Below are 19,124 nucleotides of genomic sequence, written 5' to 3'. Positions count from 1 at the left end.
AAAGGCAAAGGGGGGAAGAAAATGGTAAAGCCTTGAAGTTGGTAGGAATAAGTGTAGCTTTGAATTTCATAAGTGCTACCGGTTAGTAGTTGCTCTACTCTTGGCTATTTCCAACAAGCAGGAAAAAAACAACTTTATTCCTATTTTTCCCAAAATTATGGGACATTTTCCCTATCCTACCATAACAGAATCATTCAGGATTGGGACTGATGGTTCATGAAGTAGGAGTCTTCACTGTGGTAGGACTCAACTACTAGGTGTTACATCAGACTTTCCTCTCGCCTTAAGGAACATGCTAGAATAATTCTGTGCAATGTGAATGCCTTTTTTTTCATCCCATTTTTGCACCACAAACCATGACTTTGGGAATACTATGTTCAGTATTGAAATGATTCAATGAGTAAAAATGTAAAGAAGCCAAAATCAGTTTGGTTCAGTGGATAGAGCGTCGGTCTGCGGACCGAAAGGTCCCGGGTTCGATTCCGGTCAGGGGCATGTACATTGGTTGCGGGCACATCCCCAGTGGGTGTGTGCAGGAGGCAGCTGGTTGATGATTCTCTCTCACCGAGGTTTCTAGCTCTCTATCTCTCTCCCTTCCTCTTTGTAAAAAATCAATAAAACATATTTTAAATAAAAATAATGTAAAGAAAAGGAATCAAGATCTAACATTCCAGTGTACTTCCAGAAAAAAATAACACGCATCTGGCCTGGCACTGTCAACACAATGCAACCATACAACTACAATCTCAGTAAATGGAGTGGTATCTGTGCACACTGCAGCTCTGGGTGAGACCCATTACCCAGAGGGAGGGAGAGAGGGAGGCAGCATGTCTGTCACAGGCGGCCTATAACTGAATGCTGGCATTGCTGTCTGCAGGGAACTTTTGCACAAATTCCCCAGCTAGAAGAGTTAGATCACAAAGGTCCTGAAGAGATGAGAGCCTTTCCCATCTAGTCCCTGGCACCCAGGAACCTTCATGCTAGCACGAGTCCATGCAGTACCTCTGAGAGAAGGGAGCGCCATTCAGTGAGTGCCGGGGTGGCCTACACAGGGCCAGGCACTGTCCCACGCCCCCCAGCTGGGCACAAAGCCTGTACCCTCGCTCTCTTGTCCCACTGGGTACTTCAGTGGGAAGTGACCCAGTCTCCTCCCTCACGTGCACTGCGCATGCCCACCTTGAACTGGATCACCTTCCCCACGTTCCTGAACTCGGGGAGCACGTCCTCATAGAAGTCCAGGAACTGCTGGTAGGTCTCCTCCTCGCTGTACTCCAGGCTGGCGTCGGGGTCATAGTCATCCCTTCGGCACTGCTCCATCCCGAATGTTGTAAACATGCTTCTGATGAGAAGGGTGGGGCTCGATGTGGGGAAATTGTGTTTACGTGAACACCTGCATATAAGAGGAAAGTTTAAATTAAGTAGGGCAATAGTTAGAAATTACACATAAAGTGCTTGCATTAAACCTGGAGATCGAGACTCAAGTAACTTGACTGTTTCAACTTAATTGTAAAATAAATCCATTCGGACATTAACTTTCAATACTTAAGAAAACTTTTAAGACGGAGCAATATAGTGATCCCATTAAAATGCAAAAATTATTTCCAAGTTCATTTGCCATTCAGGTACCCCATTTGGAACTTAGGAGGAAAGTCAGAACAATACAATCCTGGTTCTAGATAATCTTCAACTAACCTGATGTTTAGAGAATAGGGTAATCTAAGAATTGCCAGCTAACGGAGTGTTTCAACCTCATACATGTATAACATTTCATAGTTTTCATGGCATTTCTACATTTTCCCCTCTGATCCTTGCAACCTGTTGGGACAGTTGGGGCTAGTATTTCTCTGTACTTTGCAAAGAAAAAAGCACTTTCCAAAGTCACATGGCTGGTAATTAAGAAAGGACCCAAGAAATCCGAGTTAACCTGCAGTTCATTAAGTGGTATGGCAAATGTAGTTAATTTTTATTTGATTGAAGAAAACTAACCATTATGAACAAGATTTTTCTTTTTGTTGTGTAAACTGGACAAGCCCAAACCTGAATAGTTCTTTAAAAATCTTTTGGGTTTTTTTTATATCCTTCTCCTAAAATAAAATGGGGATTGGGAGGGGATGTACTTCACAATTCCAAATCATCAACATTTTCCTGAATAGGTTTCTAGTTATAAAACTGATTAGGACACAACTTTTAGGGGGAAAAAACAACCCAGAACTTTTAGAAAGAAAAAAGGTGAAGAACTAGGCATATGCTAGGAAAAAATAACGGCCTTGAAATGACTAAATGTTTAACTCATCTTCACTTTCCATGTGTACAATATGGATCTGTACACCTAGTGAGATACTGCACACAGAATGCCCGCACACACTGTGCCCAGCTCAGAAATGTGCAGTCAGTGTTCGTTAATGTGAAATGTTATTTTTCCAAAGGACCTGCCTGGACTATTCAGTTAGGGACCTTCTGGTAAGATCCATCTTCCCAAGTACAGCTACCGACAGAACAAAGAGCAATGATTCAATCTAACTGGCAGCGTTAGCTGTGCATCAGAATTTTACATGTATGAAGCACATGCAGAATTAAACAAGAAACCACTTTAACAAGGTTAACATCCTGCTCACGGGTTTATTACATCTGAATAAACTTGGTTCTAGTTCCCAGGATGTCAAATGAGTGTGAGTTCTGCACACGGATCATCTGTTCGGATCTCAGAGTGGGAGACCCATATTTTCAAGTAACTCCCCACTCGGTCCTGAAGGTCAGCCATGTTTAAGAACCCCTTGTTTAGAACATGCTACTTGCCCATTGCTCAGATACCTAAATCAAGTAAGACTGGCACAAAAATCACATACTTTAACATTATCTTACCCCAAGGACAGCCAATAAATTGTGTGGGTCTCCAAATGCCCTCTTAGGTAAAGCTAACTGTGGGGTCCCTCGGCCTGGCAAGCTGGGTGGAGGGATGGGACTGTGGGAGGTTGGCTCTGGAAGCATACTAACCACCAGGGGGAAGCTCCTGTGTTAAGCTTCTGCCCCCTGGTGGTCAGTGAGTGTCATAGCACTGGCTGGTTTTAACAGTCACTTAGGTTTTTATATATTGATAGATATATGTATGTATATATTTATGTATATACACACATAATGCAATTTGGCTGCAATCCTTTATTGAAGGTCTCTGTAAGAAACATTCTCATGAAAATCACATATGCAACTGTTAACAAAACATCTATGAAAGTTACTGTTCACTTCCTATTCAATGTCTTTACATAGTATTTAATGGGAGAAACATTTAGACTCCGATACCAGGAAAATTTCTTCCTTTTCAGAGATACTGCTCATTCTTCCTTTTTGGTAAGAACTAGACTGTATATTTCAACATCTGCCTGGGATATATTCAAATCCAGTGCCAAATATACCACACATTCACAACCCACTTTCTCCTCCTTTCCTTAATTTCGATTTCTTTTATTTTATTAAACTTAGTCCAGGAGACCCTGAGTTTTCTTTATACCTCACACATTTCCTTAGTACAGGAAATGTATGAGCTATAAATAACTACTCTGGTAAGTCTTACCTTTCATCAGTAATTCTGTTCCTTTAGGAAGAAAAAAATAACCTTCCTCAAAGCTCTGCCTCTAACATTTATCAATTCCAGAAAGGTTCTAGAATTGAACTGTACTAATTATAGAAACAAAACCTAAGAAATGCTTAGGCTATGGAAGTGATGGCTTCTGATATGACAGATCTCAACCGAAAAGAACAGTTGTGCGATCCAGAGCAAGTCCCTATGGCTCCCTGTAAAAAGGGCACAGTGTTTTTGTTGGAAGGGATGGCGCTGGATTTTGTAAATGCTAATTTCTTAGAATTTGATTTCACAACTCACCACTTGAACAATGAAAATATGCAAATTGCTGTTTTACTTTTTTTTAATAGTTGTGATAGTAAAATGTCATATGCCTATCAAAACATTAAGAAATGTTCACAAACTAATCTGACCACTGTTTCCTTGAAAAGACTCTCAGGGGTGAGTTTTGAGAGCCTGTTAGGCCATAACCCTTTCTACAAATAAGCACTGTCAACTGATTTCCTGAAACTGCTTAGGACATTTTCCCTTCTAACTTATCCCCACCAGAAGAAGAATCCCAGAATCAGATGACCAGTCTTAAAATTCAAGGATATGTTAAGAGAGATGTTTCGTCAATGAGGAATCCTGCAGCTGGAAGACCTTAAACGCAACCTGATTCAACTATCCATACAAATATAAACTCATGCTGAGTCTTAATTGCACATTGGTGTTTCACATAAATCATTATTTCTTGAGGAAATTGAGCATACATTTGGAAAACACTTGTAAAAGTACAAAGGGAAATAAAGTTTCATTAGCTCCCAGTTCCTCAAGAGGAAATTTTCACTATTGATCAGATCCTGTGACTCCTTTCAAAGATCATCTGGGCATAAACAATCCTACTATCTGCACTAATAAAAGAGTAAGATGTAAATTGACCATACCTTCGTGACACTCACCAGCCAATCAAAACTGAGTATGCAAATTAACACAACAAAGATGGTGGGTTACTTTGCATAGGCAGACACCAAGCGGCCAGGGGCAGGGTGGGATGCTCCAGGCCTCTGGGCAGCGTGGGAAGGCAGAAGGTGGCTCCAGCCAGAGTGAAGGCAGTGCCGGGAGCCAGGGGAAGAAAGGCCCATTCTTGCACAAATTTTTGTGCATCGGGCCTCTAGTGAAATATAAAAGGAGTGAACCACCCTGCATTTGGGACTCTCAATCCTGGGACACATTAGGAACACTTGAGGACATTTCAAAACTAAGGCTTCCCAAGTCTCAGAGACTCTGATTTAGTCAAATTGAATTAGGACATACTTTTTGTTACAGTTTTCTAAGTGATTCTAATGTGCATCTAAGGTTGAAGACCACTGTTCTTACAAAAATGTAAAATAGTATTAAGGCTTAAATTTAAAAAGAAATAGAAGAGAAAGATAGAAAGGTTCAGATTTTCAAAGAAGGAAATTATCTCATGGGAGAGATAATCTTATGAATAAGATAAACACAAGAGACAAAATACAGTTTCTCATCGAATACATATAAAATTGCCTATTCATAGCCCTTTTTTGAATAGGACACTAATATATGATTAGACATTTTATTCTGCAGAATGCATAGTAATAATTAGATTTTGCCTTGGGTGGATTCATTCATCATTATGAATTATTTACATAATTTGAGTTACTCATCAACAGACCAAATAATAAAAATCGCCATTGCCTGGCATAGAGTAGGTAGGAAGACATCGCTAAATGAAGACATCAACGCTTAATTTTCCACATGAATGTCGTTTCAATAACACTGATGCGAAGAGGCAGGGAATAAGAGTTTCTCAGAGAAGAATGACAACGATAACAAAAAAAAACTCCAAGAGTGCTCGCCATTTGCCGGACACTATTCTACGTGCTTTCCCTACGTTCACTCATTTCAGCCTTAAACCCCTTATTGGAGGGTAGGGGTGAGGTGTGTGGGAGGGGAGAAGACAGATAGCTTGGGAACTGGAGAAGCAGTAAGAACATAGCAGGTGCCTGACTGTGAACCCTCAAACTCTAGCCCAAGTCACCCCTAAAAACAGAACTCAAAAAGCTCAACATATTGAGGCACTTCATTCGGACATGATAAAGCAAAATTAGTTACCTATCTCCAAATCTGCAAGCTCCCGTTTTACTGTAGAATGGACAGTTAGCTCGATCTTTCTCCATTATTCTTACATCCGTGGGTGGTTCTGGGTTTTGCCATGTGGCACTATTTTCCAACTGTTGAAAATAACCATGATCCATTAAAAATTCAATGTTTAAAATGTATTAAACTGTTTTGGTCATAAATAAAGATGGATTCTCTTAGTAATATTAAGTTGTAACATGTAATTTAAGTTGTAACATGTAATGGAGACTTGAAAAGCAATTGGGCTGAGACACAAACTGTGCCTCTCTCGGTTCCGTCACCACTCATTATTAGGCATCGTCACGGCGACCAAGAGCAGTCACCAAGGTTTCCCTTTGTCCAAGCATTCTGAAAATGGCCAAGGAGTTCTTAGAGAACCATCACTAAGAGAAATCAAGGTTACTCTGAAGCAGGAAGGTAAAGGGTCCATTGTGGGGAGGGTGTAAGAGTGTGTGCTGGCCGAAACCGGTTTGGCTCAGCGGATAGAGCGTCAGCCTGCGGACTGAAAGGTCCCAGGTTCGATTCTGGTCAAGGGCATGTACCTTGATTACGGGCACATCCCCAGTAGGGGTGGGCAAGAGGCAGCTGATCGATGATTCTCTCTCATCAATGTTTCTAACTCTATCCCTCTCTCTTCCTCTCTGTAAAAAAACCAAAAATATATATATAAAAAAAAGAGTGTGCACTGTGTCTTATTCATACACTGAAGAGTATAAAGAAGGACAGCCCACAGGGGTGATTCAATACCATTTGCATGTATTCATTGATAACTTCTATAATTCTTGTTGTTGCATAAATCACAGAGGTGCGAAAGTGACCCCAGATATTTCAGACATGATCTACAGAGCCAACCGCAAAAGTAACATTGCTAGAAGTGTTGTTTTCAAAGAAATGTTCATCAGTCTCAAATTCTTAACAAAAGGTTTTGAAAATACCTCATTTTCAGCCCGCTCCAGCATCTTCTGCACAGCCTCCTACAAATGGTGCAAACATAGGACTAGTGAAAACCGGAAAGTCAGGTAAGGCACATCTGGTTTCTCCGGTTAAGAATCTCATGTGTAAAAATGTTACCAACCCATGCACACAAAAAGTTTCAGTTCCCAATTTGCTTTCTACAGCACCGATCTTCTGAAAAAAGACTTCAAAGTTGAGTTTTCATTCAAATAGGACATTTACTGGCTTAGATTGCAAAATATTGAAAATACCGTATAATATTATAGTAACAGTCATATTTAGTGTACTTGAACACATATGTCACGTTCTAGTTTTTAAGATGAGGTATTATGAATATTATAAAACACAATGGTAGCTGAAACATCATAAACATTTAATATATGCTAAAATATGACATGAACAGTAGTAATTAGGATTGATGAAAAATCTCAAACTTTTCAATAAGGCAAAGGAAGTCCTGCCAATATGCCAATAGATTTGACCTCATTGGCACTTAAACGATTTTTTGAAATTATGATCCACAGACTTTTCTTCTAGCCTCTTAAAGCATTATATAAAAGACTCATCTATCCAGCTTTTCTTAATAACTCTACTTGGTCATATAAGACCAGTAACTTAAGGTCCTCAGTAACTTAAAAGCTCAAATGAAAACTACCTTTTCCCTATCTCTTACCCCATTTCAGTTCAAACTAAAAACCTGCAAGTGTATGACTTAAACTCCTCTACATTCAATCTACCAGCTAGAGTCCTATTAACTCTGATTCAACACACCCCAAATCTGTATACTTTGCTGTATTAAGCACTACCCTCAGCCAAACCAACTCCTTGTCCTATCTGGAACAGCTGCCTTCTAACTGATCACCTTATTTCCACTTTTGCCTCCTTGCTCACTACCCCCTTCTTTATACAAAAGTTAGAATGATGCAGAAACCGGTGTGCCTCAGTGGATAGAGCGTTGGCCTGCAGACTGAAGGGTCCCAGGTTCGATTCCAGTCAAGGGCATGTACCTTGGTTGCTGGCACATCCCCAGTGGGGGGTGTGAAGGAGGCAGCTGATCGATGATTCTCTCTCATCAATGTTTCTAACTCTCTATCCCTCTCTCTTCCTCTCTGTAAAAAAATCAATAAAATATATATTTTTAAAAAGTTAGAATGATCTTTAAAGGTAAAGAGGTAAATTAGATGAAGTCACTCCCTGCTTAGAAACCCTTCAATGGCTTCCCCTTACTTTTAACATAAAATCTAAATTCCTCCTTCAAATCCAGGTCTTACATGATCTGACCCTGCCCACCCTCCTGCCCTCTCCATCTGCCTCTCTCTCCTTTGGTCTCTAGGATTAAGGCACTCTGACCTTCCTTCCGCTCCAAGCACAGGCCTCTTTCCTCTGCTTGGACCCCTTTCTCCCTGAGGTCTCTGCACTCAGGTGTCAGCTGACCAATAGGCTCCTCACAGAAGTCTTCCTTGACCAGGCAATCTAAAGAAGTCCTCGCCTACCCTACTCACTCCATCACATGACTCTGCTTTATTTCCTTACAGCTCCTAACATGACCTTATAGCACTTAAAATGAGCTTTTTTTCTTTGCTTACTTATCATCTAGAAAACTAATTCAGTTGAGAGCAGGGACTGTCTTTTTGATACTTTATCTCTACCCACTAGAGAAGTATCTAGCACAGAGCAGAAATGAGACTGCACATCCCTTTTTATAAGCTTAGAATCTACTTCATTTTACTTGTTTCTCTTTAATGCCTGAACAGACTTCCTTCGAAACAAATGCCTTAGCTTTTTGAAAAAAAAAAAAAAAAAAAGCCTTAGCTTTTATCTAAATGTCAGAAAGATTGCAATTGAAGAACATTCTTCTACTAAAATGGGAATTGATTACTCTCTTAAAAAATGATGAGTTCCAAACGACTGCCCTGCCCCTAAAACCCAGTGTGCTCTCATCTTATTGGAAAGCAGTGCTCAAATAAGGGTATCTAAAACAACCTGCACTGGAATTAATGATAGCCTGAGACACAAAGAGCAAAGGTCAAAGAGGCGGCTTCTCCCCCACCAACGCATTTCCCCCATGATATAGTGATTAATTACCCAATTTTATATTCATCAAACCCAGCAATATTACAGAAAAGATACATCCTGATGAATGACTCAGGAAAGATGAGCTGTGATTCTTTGAAGTAAATACACTGTTAAGGAACAGCAACAAAATATACCAGATCTTTAAAAAGAATCCTGAAGATACAGACAGGAGATATGTACACATAACATTACAGATTTTTTTAAATGAGCAACGTGTTAGCTACAATTGTATTATAGCCCAAAATGAAAAGGAAGTCAAGATTTAATAACAAAAAAACTTCCTAATTCCTCAATATTTGAGTTCCTGATTTCTTTTAATCAACTAATTCTTGCTGACATGTCATAAGCAGTTAACTCTTATAAAGCAAATAAATGTGGAAACTATACAAAATATTATTCTATAAGCCAACCCATAGACAACAGCGTTTGCTCTAGAGTGGTACATAGTACAAAGCAGGGGCCCACTGCCTGTTTTTGTAAATAAAGCAATAAAGTTTTATTGGAACACAGCCACAACCATTCATTTACAGGTTATCTATGGCTGCTTTCATGGCACACTGGCAGGGCTGGGTGTTTGCAACAAACACCGTATGAACCATAAAGCCTAAAATGTTTATGCTTTGGCTCTTCACAGAGTTTGCCAATCCCTGGTAAAAAGGGTAAGATAGGTAAAGCTGAAGAAAAACCTTAATTAAAGCATATGCCAATGCACAGATGAAAAACTCCAGAGCACCAAAAGCAAACCCTAGTGTATACTTCACTAAAACATGACTCTTTTTAAACAAAAAACTGGAGCCCAAGCCCTTAATCTTCAACCCCAGCACCTGCCACATCAGCTCACTAAGAGGATACGCAGTGCGTTTACCCTCCTGTGACAGGAATCACCTCTCTCTCTCTCTTCTCCTGTAGCTTCTGCTCCGCCTCTTCTTTCTCTTTTCTCTGCTGTTCTTCCCATTCTTCCTTTAACTTTCTCTTTACAGGAGGGAAAAAGGAAAAGTAATATTTTTTTCAGACTTACTTTTTTATAACATTGCACACACAGGACAAATAAAACAGGTTTTTACAACATTGGTAAAATGGATGCTATCCATTTTTTTTTTAATTCAAGATATATAACTCTTAATGAGTGTTGGGCTAACTGATTAGTCAACTGGTTATCTGATAATACTGTACCTCCTGCTCTTCCTGCCGTTTTCTAGCTGCCTCTTCCTTTTCCTTCTTTATTCTGAATTCTTCCTGTGCCTTCTGCTCCCGCTGTAACCACTCCTCATGTAATTTTTGCCTATAAATGTGATAAGGCAATTAAATAAGAGAAATGGGCATTAATATACAAACACACACACACACACACACACGCAAAAAATGGCATGTTTGGGAAGGATGAAACTATCACGAAAGACATTTTCTAGAAAGCAGTTAAGTGGGAGTAAGAGGGTCAAAAGACGTGAGTAAAGAAAGATCTTAGAAAAAGCACTACACTTACTTCAGCAACTGTTTTTAAGACAATAGCTTAAAACCACTATTTCTACATTTTGTATTTATGACATCTCTCACATAAAACAGTGACACTACAACTGTCCCTGAAGGTTGACCATAGGTGATGTTTACCGGTAGGTGCCAATAAAGTGAGTAACAAGTCTTAAAGCCACATCTAGCTTTTCACATTCAAACTGTATTACCCTTCCTATTCTGCACATTCTGAAAGTGGCAGTGCAGGATTGCAGCAGCAGGGAAAACTGGCATCTTCTGCTATAAGCCTTTGGACCGCTGCTATATACAGTTAAGAGACTCTTGTGGTTTGTCCCATGCACTAAAACAACTGAAAGAAGGAAACTAAAACTAAATCATCATGTCTTTAAAATGAAGAACGTTACAGGTTTTAAGAAAAGGTGACAAGGAGTTATAAAAATAAATTAGCAGGTGTCCAGTTTATTTTAAAAGTGACCTATTATAAAGAGTGATGCTATCTTAAAATGGTGTCTTGTACATCAAACATCACAAGTTTCTAATTTAAAGATGGGTTATGGCTCAAAGGTTTATTAGCCAATTGGGGGTGTTTAGAACCCAAATTGCATTTCCCCATGCATCCTGGAAATGGAAAATGAAATATGAGAAATTACTCTATATCTCTTCAGCAACATTAGGAGTTAAATAAGGTTTTATGTCTAGGGACCTAATCACAATTTCAAATAATCTCTGGGGAAAATATATTCCATTTCCAACTGCAGATTCTAGGAACATGTCTTTTAGCAATGATTGAGATTGGCATACTGCAAATGTTGAAAGTTATACATGGATTTCTGGCTGTGCAGGGAGTTGGTGCCCCCATCTCTCATGTTGTTCAAGGATCAACTGTGTGGCATTAGTGTAACAGAAATCTATAACAACCAGAGTTATCACCGTGCCTCCTATCTGCTAACGCTATTTTAAGTACTATGCATTCACCCCGATTTTACGAGGTAGATACTATGATTGACTTTATCTCTATATTTAAGGCAAAGAAACTGATTCTTAGAGAGATTAAGCAACTTGAACACAACTAGTAAGTAGCAGGGCCAGGACTGGAATACAGATCTGGCTGAATCTACTCCATGTTCCCAAACACTATTACATTTTTTTCTGTTTGGCATTTTGATCAATTCAGCTGTTTATGTGCTTAGATGGGTAACAGGAATTAATTGTAAGAAGCAACATTTCTAATGAACACACTAAATAGTGTCTCTAAAGTTTTTTCTCCTTTTAAAACATTTTTACTTTTTTTATTGTGGCAAAATATACCATAAAAATTTACCATTTTAACCATTTTTAAGTGTACAAGTGAGTAGCATTAAGCACATTCACATTACTGTGTTTAACTTAAACAAAGACAAAACTACCTCCTGAAAGATACTAGAGAAAAACACACACAGTATTTTGTCATTTTGTGACTTTTTAAGTCAGACACCAAGACAAGATAGCATGATGAAAGCTGACAGTTAGGACTGATAACAAATGAGAAAAAATACACATGACACACATGACAGATAAAGAATATTCTTAAATCAAGTAACACTGCTCACACAACAAACTAAAATATATAACAAAAGAGAAATATGCAAGACTTAAGCAATCTATAAATATGTAATAAAACATATAAAAAGATACTCAACCCTACTAATTAAGAAATGTACATCTGAAACAGTGAAATACAACTTTTGACTGCAGGCGTTTATAAAGTTGACAATGCCTAGCGCAAGTGAAGGTATGGGGAGGTAGGCACCTTGACTCACTGTTGGAGGGGCTGCAGACTGCAAACTGGGAAGCCCTTCCTACCTGCCCATCTACACTGTATGTGCATTTATCCTTTGATCGCAACCATTTCATTTCCAGGCATTTTCCTAAGGAAATAACAGGACAGTTACCAAAAATATATATGGTCACTGCAACTTTTTTTTAAAAATCCTAACCAGATATGTTTTTCATGGATTTCAGAGAGAGAGGAAGAGGGATGTGAGAGAAAAACATCAATTGCATTCATATGCTGCCCAAGCAGGATCAAACCCACAACGGAGGTATGTACCCTTGGCAGGGAATCCAACCTGCGACCCTTCAGTGCTCTGGCCAATGATCTAACCACTGAACACACTGGCCAGTGCTTTTTAAAATGCAACTTTTTAAATAATAGTAAAAAATCTGAATGTAAATTAATAGTACGTAGTAAGCAAATGTTAGTTAATAGTAAATTACCTACATGCCCATTAGTAAATTATAAATTGTGAATAAAGAATTATGCTCTATTTATACAATGACTACGTTGCCATTGAATTGGTTGGATTGGATCTCTGCATGAATACTAAATGGCCTATATATTAAGCAAAAAAAGCAATTTACAGGAAACGTATAAATATCGTCCTATTATAGAAATACACGTACACTTTCTCTCTTTACATTCTGTTTTTTAATATTTACCTGAAGATATTTTTAAATTAATTTTTAGAGAGGAAAGAGGGAGAGGCAGAAACAAGGATTGACTGCCTTATGTAGGCACCCTGACCAGGGAGGGATTGAACCCGAACCTGGGTAGGTGCCCTGACTGGTAATCGAACCCATGACCTTCTGGTATACGAGACTATGCTCTAAACAACTCAGCCACACAGGCCAGGGCCTTATTTTTTTTAATTATTATTATTTTTACATTCTTAACAGTGACCATCTTTGGGTGTGTTGAATTCATTTAAAGTCCTTGCACTTTTTTTTTTTTTACACTTCTTAATTGTTTGATTTTTTTTAAACATTTATGAATTAGCAAAAACAGAAAAATACTTCCATTAAAGATATGACAACATCTAGTTATATCAGTTATAGCCTGTTAGCTAGAGATTTAATTATCCAAGGTATTTTATAAGACTTATTTTGGACAGGGACCTAGAAAGAAGACTCATACTCATTAATAAAGACATAATATTCCAATGAAATAACTGGCTTCACAAGCAGTGCTTCAGTCTGTGCTGACCTCTCTGTCTCCAACAGCTTCTCTTCTTGTTCAATAAGAGATTCCTCCTCTTCCTCCTGCTTCTTCTGTGAGAGTCCTGGGGGAATGCGAATGTCTTATTAAACTATCTGAGAACAAAACCTTAGTCAATATTACAGGGAAAAATTCAGATACATTCTTTATTTTTTACCTTTATGGTATGATCCTGTTTTTAAAACTTTCTAATAATAAGGCTCCAACTGCGGTACAATCTGAGCATCAAAACTAACAATATTAGAAGCTGATAACAAATTAAATTTAGAAAGTTTACTGATGGCTTCACAGTGATACTCAAAGAGGTGGTGGGGGTATGGGAGGAAACACATATTTGCAGAAGAATGGACTAATAAATGTAGAAAGACTTAATTAGGAAAGCCATCACTTTTGCAACCCCCACTGTAACAAGTAATTCATATAAAGATGCTAAAAACATCAAGCATCCAATGAAAATTTGCTGTGAAAAGGATTTGCTTCTACCATCTCAAAATATCAGCCCAGAAGTGAATACCAATTACAAAGGGGAAATACTGATTGGCAATAATGACCACAATTACATCACAGGAAGTAGAACCACCTGACATTATAGCCCCCTCCCCCGCTGTCTGCAATGAGAGCATCAGAGAGCATCAGCTTTGTAGTAATTTTGCATAAAGGGTATAACCTGAAGCTAATCAGGAGAAGACAGACTAATCCAGAATGCATGGCTTTTCAAAATAATCAATCTCGGTTTGAGCAAGTTTAAATATGGCCTATAAATCATATCACTGAATTATCATTCCTTCACTTGAGTGCAAATTTAGTATTGTGGTCCTTATTCTTAGGAGATGCAGGCTGACGTATGTAGGGGTCAGTGGTCATGATATCTGCAACTGACATGCAAAGGTTCAGGAAAAAATGTATACGTATGTATCTAATGTTAACCATGGGCAAATCAAGGTGAAGGGTTCATGAATGTTTATGGTAGTTATTTTTAAAAAATATGTTTTTGTTGGTTTCAGAGAAGAAGGAAGAGGGAGAGATAGAAACATCAATGATGACAGAGAATCATTGTTCAGCTGCCTCCTGCACAGCCCCTATGGGGGATCTGCCCCGCAACACGGGCATGTGCCCTGGTCAGGAATCGAATTGTCCAGGTTCATGGGTCAATGCTAAACCACTGAGCCACGACAGCCGGTCATATGGTAGTATTGTTTTTTAACTTTCTGTACATTGGGACATCTTCAAAATGTGAGAATAAACAAGTCATCTTTTCTGTCAAAGAACAGTTTGGACAGCCGCCATGTTGGCCACATGGTTTGCAGCTCCCCTGGGGGCCACCATCTTGAAACAGCAAAGGCCAACTCCTTTCTTTGAATTAGCCGATCGCGAAAGGCTGTGTGCCTGAGCTCCAATCAAGAGTGAGGACAGGTCACATGTGTGTAAGGGACTATAAACCCAAGCAGCCCTCCTGCTCGGTGTGCACGTGCTTCCAGACCATGTGTGCGCATTCTTCTACATAGAAGTAAGTATGTTTGCCCTGCTGCCTGGCTCCCGAGTGTTTTGTATTCTATCAGAACCCCTGACTTGGGGGGCTTGCCTTATTTCTAACAAAAACAAAAACATGGGAAAACAAATTTTACTATAATAAACATATCTTTTCCTATTCAGAATTAAATTTGAGGGGGGAAATGAGGTCATCTAAAGCAAGCTTAAGGAAATGTAACAGGAGATCTCAGGCTTAAGGAAAAAGGTTCTGTGTCTGTCCCACATATTGAGTTTAAGTATAACCCAAAGGTTCACCTTATCCTAGATAATTTACTTTTCGTAAGCAAATAAATTTTATTTTTTCAACACTGAAATTAAAAGAAAGTCGGTAAAAAAAAAATTGGGATAAGTTCTAACTCACATAGAATATCTAATAACACAGATCATTAAATGAACTAATGTACATAAAGGCCTCCCAAAGAACCTGGCACAGAGGCTATGACTGATTGACTTACAGAGGTATGTCCATAGACTAGACATTGCCTGGACACAGCCAATATGCAAAAATATGTTGCCTGATTCACTCAACTCCTCATCATGCCTCAAACCAAGCTCACACACTCCAGGTGATTACTAAGAGTTTTGGGCGTAGCCTTTTTTCTACATGTATGTATCCTTGCATATATTTGATCGTACAATATATCTAACTGTATTATCCATGCAATTATGTATGGAATCATGCCAGTTTTACAACTTGCTGACAAGGCAGTTCATTTCAGGTTATTTTAAGAACTGGGTGCTAAAGAGACTACCTGTAATTGAGAGGCTGACATCCCAGAAATTTCTACCAATCATTTGTCAACTCACTCTTATAGCAATTGTTTAGAATGCTTCTATAATCCAACCTTCTGGGCACTGTTTACCCATCTAACGTGTGCTGCAATGAACAGCCTCTCCACAAAGGCTCACTGTCAACGCACTATGCAAAGTCAAAAAGGATAAAAAAAAATACAACGCAACACAAACAACAGCTATAGGATTTAAAATGATAAAGAAAAAGATTTAAAAGAAGTGTGAGAATAAAACAATAAACAAAGGTAGCTGAGAACTTTAAGGAGATCACTAACAGTGACAATAACTTGAATTACCCTGTTTTTCCTTTTATCCCTGATGCTTTATCCTGCCTCTAGTGGGCCAGTTTTAAATGAATTAAAAAAGGAGGTGCTAACAAAAATTGCAGTTAAACACACTGCCTTTTCCATTCTAAATATTCCAAGCATTGCCTCTAAATCAAGATGTCAAACTTGCAGCCCACGGGCCACATGTGGCCCACAATGAATATTTTTGTGGCTCAGCTAATATAATGGTAAGAAATCCTATATAATGAAAGGCTAATATGCAATTGACTGAATGGCAGAATGACCAGTCGCTATGACGTGCACTGACCACCAGGGAGTAGACACTCAATGCAGGGCTCACGGCTGGCAAGCACAGCAGCTGTGGCAGGAGCCTCTTCTGCCTCTATGGCAATGCTAAGGATGTCTGACTGAAGGCTCCCAGACTGTGAGAGGGAGCAGGCTAGGCTGAGGGAATCCTCCCAAGTGCACAAATTTCATGCACTGGGCCTCTAGTGTTTTAATAAAAATCCCATAACTTAATTTTTACAATATCCTGTTATACACAATAATTAATAATGAACTACAACGTTCGCTAATGACTAATTACTATAATCATGTTGCATTAATTTCCCTTACGTGCCTTACATGCAGGCGCACCACTTCTCTCCACTAATACTAACAACAAATATTTTAGCATCCGATGGCCATGTCATTAATCTTGGATTGACTTGTTTCATGTGTGCAACAGGAAATATTTCACTTTCCAAGAACAAAATAGGTTTGTATGCATTATGCTTATTAATTTTTGCAGCTATTCAGTGTCTGGTAAGTTAATGTTCAAGAAAAAAATACTAATTTTTATTAAAATGTTCTATTATTTTGTTAACAATTATTTATTTCAGCCCTTTGTATTCAGCATGTGTCTATTAAAATAAACCTACGTTTCTATGAAAATGGAAGCTTTTGGGGGTTTTTTGCAGTCCACATAAACTTAAACCTTATTTATTTGGCCTATTAGCCTTTGAGTTTGACATGCTTGCTCTAAATAATTACTAGGCAACTCCAGTGGCAAATAAAACTTCCATGGCTTTATTCCTCAAGCCCAAGAATCCTGGTTACTTGAGGCCAGTGTCTGTGAACTTCACGGATTGTCAGGATAACTTAATAAGCATATTCTGGATAATCTGGATAGCAGCCATCATAGCTCAGTACTCCAGTGTGATTTCAGTGCATCCATCAGCATTTATAACTACTCTTATAATTTTATAATTAAGTTAGTAGCACTAATTTCATTATATTAAACAGACAGGATAATTATATAAATGTTAGATTCCGCCATGTAAAGGACAAATGATATTATGGCCAGTACAGATGAATGTTCCACAGTATTTTAACAGAAAAATAACCATAGGATTAATAGGAGCATTTCAAATTCCAGTCAGTGCCATAATCAGTGCCCCCATCATCTGTAACATCACATTAATGTGGGTGCGATTTTTACTGGATGTGTAATTTCACTTGGTTTTGTGTATATATTATTTATAGTTAAGAGTTACTAACTAGTTTTATGCTTATATATTTCAATAACGTATCAATAACAACTTGAGTCCACAAAGGGTCTCTTACATTACTAAAGTTTGACAAAAACTTGCAAAATATCCAAAATCCTCAACTCCTGCTGTTTTTAAAAATATATATATTTGATTGAATTTTTTACAGAGAGGAAGGGAGAGGGATAGAGAGTTAGAAAACATCGATGAGAGAGAAACATCATCGATCAGCTGCCTCCTGCACACCCCCTTCTGGGAATGTGCCCACAACCAAGGTCCATGCCCTTGACCGGAATCGAACCTGGGACCTTTTAGTCTGCAGGCCGACGCTCTATCCACTGAGCCACACCAGTTAGGGCTACTCCTGCTGGTTTTGCAAGAAAAGTATTCACCGAATACTTAATGCGTGCGAGGGCTGTGCTAGCTGCTGCAGTTCATGTGTGCACCTGTAGTATCAGATAGTTCATAAGTCCCTACACGCAGTCAGTGGGGATTTTCCTCCTCTGCGGCAGGGTAACGTGGTTTCCGACATGACTTGGCTTGGGGAGCAGCAGCCCCAGCCATTCTTACAGACACAGCTCTCAGCATCCTGTGTCAGTGGCAGGTTAGGAGGGCAGGGGGAGAGCCATGTCCTCCGTGCACACAGAACTGGCTAAGAGGCCGGTTACCTGAGTCTCTCAATCGAGCAAGTTCCTGGCGGCGCTTCTTCCGTTTCTCCTTCTTCAGGGCGGCCCTGAACCTTTTGTGGCTGGAAAAGCAGACAGGCACACTCGCCATCAGCGGGGTTCCCCCCTCCTGGGCGCCCCAAGACGGGAAACCCCTCGGCCGCTTGGGGTTGCAAGCTTGCTTCCCGGGTTTTCGTTACGGAACGCGCATGTGCCCTTCCCTCGCCCCTTCCCGCCCGGATGGCAGGTGACCTCCAGCCCGCCACCTGCTCTCCCTGCGGCCCCCTCCCCGGGGCCCCCCCTCCCGCCCCACGTCCGGGACCGGACAGCGCCCAAAAGGGCTGGCGCCGCCGTGGAGGCGCGCCGGCCGGGCCCAGCGCCCGCTCCCTCCCGCCTGCACCCCCTCCGCGCCCAGGCCCGGCCCGCTCCGTCCCCTCTCCCCCCGGCTCACCCCCCTCAGTCCCTCTTACCCTAGTTTGTCCGGAAGCATCACCGCCTGGGGCGCCGCCATGTTGCCCGCGCAGCCACGCCCACAGGAGCCTGCCGGGAAAGGCGCGCTGGAAGAGCGCGCGCCTGCGCAGAACCGCGTGCCCCGCGGCCTCTCGGGAAGGCGGGGCGTACCTCCGCCAGACGCACCCAAGATAGAAAAAGGGAGGTTTCCCAGGGTGGCTTTTCTTCCGAAACCCTGCAAATAAATGTCTCCTAGAGAATCCCAAGTCGGCCTGCAAATATTTCTTCCCTCCTACTGCTCTAGACACCATAAGTGTAATGGGTGTGGCCATGGGGTTAAAGTAACATCTCTTCCTCTTTTTCTCTTCCCCCCCCTTAGCAGCTCGCCTCGTTTCCCAGTCCGACTTCCCAGGCTCCGCCTCCTTCCCCTTTCCACCTATCAGAGCCTGAGACCCAGCGCCAGGCTCACTCCCTTCCATTCACACCAGCGGGATGCAAAGGTGAACCTATGAACCTAACTCTCTGGCCTGGCTTTGTACTTGTCGCTTCCAAGTCAAAGCTCCTGAGCTACCTAATTGCCAAACTGGCCCGGCTTCCCCTAGTTCCTCCTTGGAGTCA

At 40.3% G+C, this 19,124-nt stretch overlaps 1 protein-coding gene across 6 annotated transcripts in view; it reads right to left on the bottom strand.

Moving 5' to 3' along the window:
- The window catches only part of ZRSR2 (zinc finger CCCH-type, RNA binding motif and serine/arginine rich 2), a 39,184-nt gene extending 20,060 nt beyond the window's left edge, over nt 1–19,124 (bottom strand). For 4 of the 6 annotated variants that reach the window (XM_036439537.2, XM_036439536.2, XM_036439540.2 and 1 more), the window contains exons 1-7: nt 18,527–19,124; nt 18,060–18,139; nt 9,923–10,031; nt 9,635–9,721; nt 6,655–6,693; nt 5,693–5,811; nt 1,177–1,390 (exon numbers count right to left, since the gene is read on the bottom strand). In XM_036439537.2, the coding sequence (XP_036295430.1) occupies nt 1,177–1,390; nt 5,693–5,811; nt 6,655–6,693; nt 9,635–9,721; nt 9,923–10,031; nt 18,060–18,139; nt 18,527–18,985 (1,107 nt within the window). In that variant the 5' untranslated portion in view covers nt 18,986–19,124. Of the gene's footprint in view, nt 1–1,176; nt 1,391–5,692; nt 5,812–6,654; nt 6,694–9,634; nt 9,722–9,922; nt 10,032–11,975; nt 12,127–13,241; nt 13,318–18,059; nt 18,140–18,526 lie in introns of those variants that run through there. The other 2 variants (XM_036439538.2, XM_036439539.1) reach the window with 2 other exon arrangements.

Source organism: Pipistrellus kuhlii, unplaced genomic scaffold (assembly GCF_014108245.1).
Source record: "Pipistrellus kuhlii isolate mPipKuh1 unplaced genomic scaffold, mPipKuh1.p scaffold_m20_p_16, whole genome shotgun sequence".
NCBI lineage: Eukaryota > Metazoa > Chordata > Mammalia > Chiroptera > Vespertilionidae > Pipistrellus > Pipistrellus kuhlii.
The sequence above is the reverse complement of the archived record's forward strand: the minus strand, read 5'-3'. Positions and strand labels throughout refer to the sequence as shown.